Source organism: Polyodon spathula, unplaced genomic scaffold (assembly GCF_017654505.1).
Source record: "Polyodon spathula isolate WHYD16114869_AA unplaced genomic scaffold, ASM1765450v1 scaffolds_3951, whole genome shotgun sequence".
NCBI classification, from domain to species: domain Eukaryota; kingdom Metazoa; phylum Chordata; class Actinopteri; order Acipenseriformes; family Polyodontidae; genus Polyodon; species Polyodon spathula.
In genome coordinates, this window is record NW_024475408.1 from 8621 (window position 1) to 11123 (window position 2503).

Below are 2503 nucleotides of genomic sequence, written 5' to 3' on the forward strand. Positions count from 1 at the left end.
AACATACACTGCTGCATCAATTTCAGTGATAAACAAAACCTGCAAGATACACCTTAAGCTTCATCTAACTCTTTCAGCAATACAAAAGAATGTATATAACGTAAAACCTCAGTCTCCACAAAGCACAGGGTCTGCTGGCAAATACTGTAAATAAACGCCAGGTCTCTATTAAACCGCCGAAGACGCGTGACCTGCAGAGAAAGAGACGAAACTCGATAGCAAGGACTGCTATCTTTAATACCACTTCTCTAACCAGTCCCATGCCGCTCTGTCTTTTGCTGCCGATGATTGAGGAAAATGTTACTTTCTGTTGAAAGGTGGCAAATCGTTTTTCTTCGGGCATCATTGGGGACTGACTCCGTACACACCTGTTGACACTTGTCTATGTTTTTAAAGTTTTTTTGTTTTTTTTTTTTTTTTTTTTTACAAATTCACCAGCTCATGTGCAACAAACTGTTTTAATCTTTCAAGGTACTGTCCATAAAGCTCCACGTCATTATGGCCAGCTCCTTCCACCCATAATGGCTCCACTGGTCTTTGACAGCGGTCATATAGTGCTAGTCCGTGTGAAAAATCTATGACTTCATCTTCTGTTCCGTGGATAATCAACACTGGAGAGGTAATCTTAGAAATTTTGTCAATGCTGCAAAAAACAAAAGACAAAAAGACATTACATCATTGTGAGACTTCAGGATACTGCCCATGCATTTTAGAATAATGATCAATAAATAAATTAGGGCTAGTATTTTTTTTTTTTTACGATACTATTTGCAGAAGCAGTCATTATTAATGCACTTGTACTTTGTATAGCCATTTAACACTGCTGTAATAAGCTCCTTTTTGAGTGGATACACTCACTGTTTAAAATGCAAATACGTGTTGCTGCTTGTGAAGGACAAGGCTTTTATTAAACCCACGGCAATGAACAAAATGGCAGCAGCAGAAAAAATGGATCTGTCCAAATCTCGAGCAATGTCTGATAGCAATTCCAACAACTGCACATTACAGTATGCCTCTATATATAGTTATTAAGTGCCTTGTATTGATTGCCTTACAACAGCCAATTAGTTCAGATTTAGAAGAAAAGTGCAACTTAAAAAGCAATTTCTTTATTATCATTAGTATTATTAGGCACGGTCAACTACAATCAAAGAGGGAAAGTCTACAACAGGTATAAATGAAGTAGTCAACAACTTGGATGGAGGTTTAACTGGTTTAATTAAAAAATAAGAACATGGTTGGAACAAAGACCTTCTCAGGAAGAGACAATTACTTGGTATTTCCTCACATTATCAAAAGAAAAACCTGGGGTAAGCATGCTTTCTGTAACAGCAAGCATGACTCAACTGGCACAATATCCTGTGGTAGCTACCAGCAACCGAACCAGAAAACAGTTTTTGTCCATGTACAGTACAGGCAATTCAGCTGAAGGCAGAGACTGCCTAAAAATAATTACAATAGGAACATACTTACTTTGGAAACGCATCAAAACAATACGTCTTCCTTGTATCTGGAAAAGCTACCCGCATTCCAGAGGTCAGGGGAGAATGCAGAATGACAGCTGCACTCTCATACTGTGCAGCGAGGTCCACAGATGGTACTGTTCCTATACTCTGGCCATATATGATCACATTTTCAGGGCGGATACCGTACCTATACAATGAAGAAAAAAAAAAATAATGGGTCTCTTCAATTGATCTAAACATTCATTGGCAGATATACAGCAAACTCCACCAGTGTTTGGTTGTTTAAATTAGGACCATTTCTTATGAAGATAAAGGAAAATCATTTTTTTTTTTTTTTGTCCTCATTTTACAGTGCATCAGTTGAGATGCCAAGACTCACACACACACACACACACACATATATATATAAATTATATATACTATATATATAGATATATTATATATATCTATATATATATATTATCTTATATATATATAGCTATCAAAAAAATTTATCAATCAATCTACTAGACCAGTAATGATTTTCTCTTCCCAGAACAGCTTACGGGTAGAAAAGCACACATACACCTAATAGGATGTAACCTACCGGTATGAGAATTTTATTCCATAGATGTTAAATAGTTATCTTTAATATATCTATGTCAGTTTACAACAGGAAAAAAATCCAAACATACATTATTTTTCCCTAGCACACTAACCAATACTACACCAGCTGTTTTCTACAGATCACAAAACCTGACTGATACACTTCCATTGGCTCTATGTATGTTCCTACCCTAAAATAATTCATTTAATGTCTAGTTGAGACATATTAATGACCAACAAGCAAACAGTAAGCAAAACGAGATTGATTTTTTTTTTATGATCTGCTGAATTTCATAACAAATACTAATTCACATTAAATAAATAAGTAAATAAATAAATAAAATCCCACTGTAACTGGATTACACACCAGCATAGATCAAGGTCAAATCAGTGTTTATACAATGATGTCCACTAATAGTTTTGTTTTTCATGGGTAAGTATTCTGTGAGGCA

At 35.5% G+C, this 2503-nt stretch overlaps 1 protein-coding gene across 1 annotated transcript; it reads right to left on the reverse strand.

Annotated features, from left to right (window-relative positions):
* Positions 1-394: 394 nt before the first annotated feature.
* On the reverse strand, positions 395-1808 carry LOC121312467 (alpha/beta hydrolase domain-containing protein 17B-like). The gene is made up of 2 exons (XM_041244269.1): positions 1474-1808; positions 395-643 (listed from the first exon to the last, which is right to left on the reverse strand). Exons 1-2 carry the CDS (start codon positions 1704-1706, stop codon positions 424-426), a joined length of 453 nt encoding a protein of 150 aa, XP_041100203.1. The 5' UTR covers positions 1707-1808; the 3' UTR covers positions 395-423.
* Positions 1809-2503: the final 695 nt, after the last annotated feature.

Bases quoted from the DNA above. Each gene is read 5' to 3' on its own strand.
- LOC121312467 (XM_041244269.1), bottom strand. From the start codon at position 1,706: ATGTTTAGATCAATTGAAGAGACCCATTATTTTTTTTTTTCTTCATTG. The intron at 644-1,473 runs GTAAGTATGTTC...TGTTTTTTGCAG, and splicing joins TGTTTTGATGCGTTTCCAAA to CATTGACAAAATTTCTAAGA.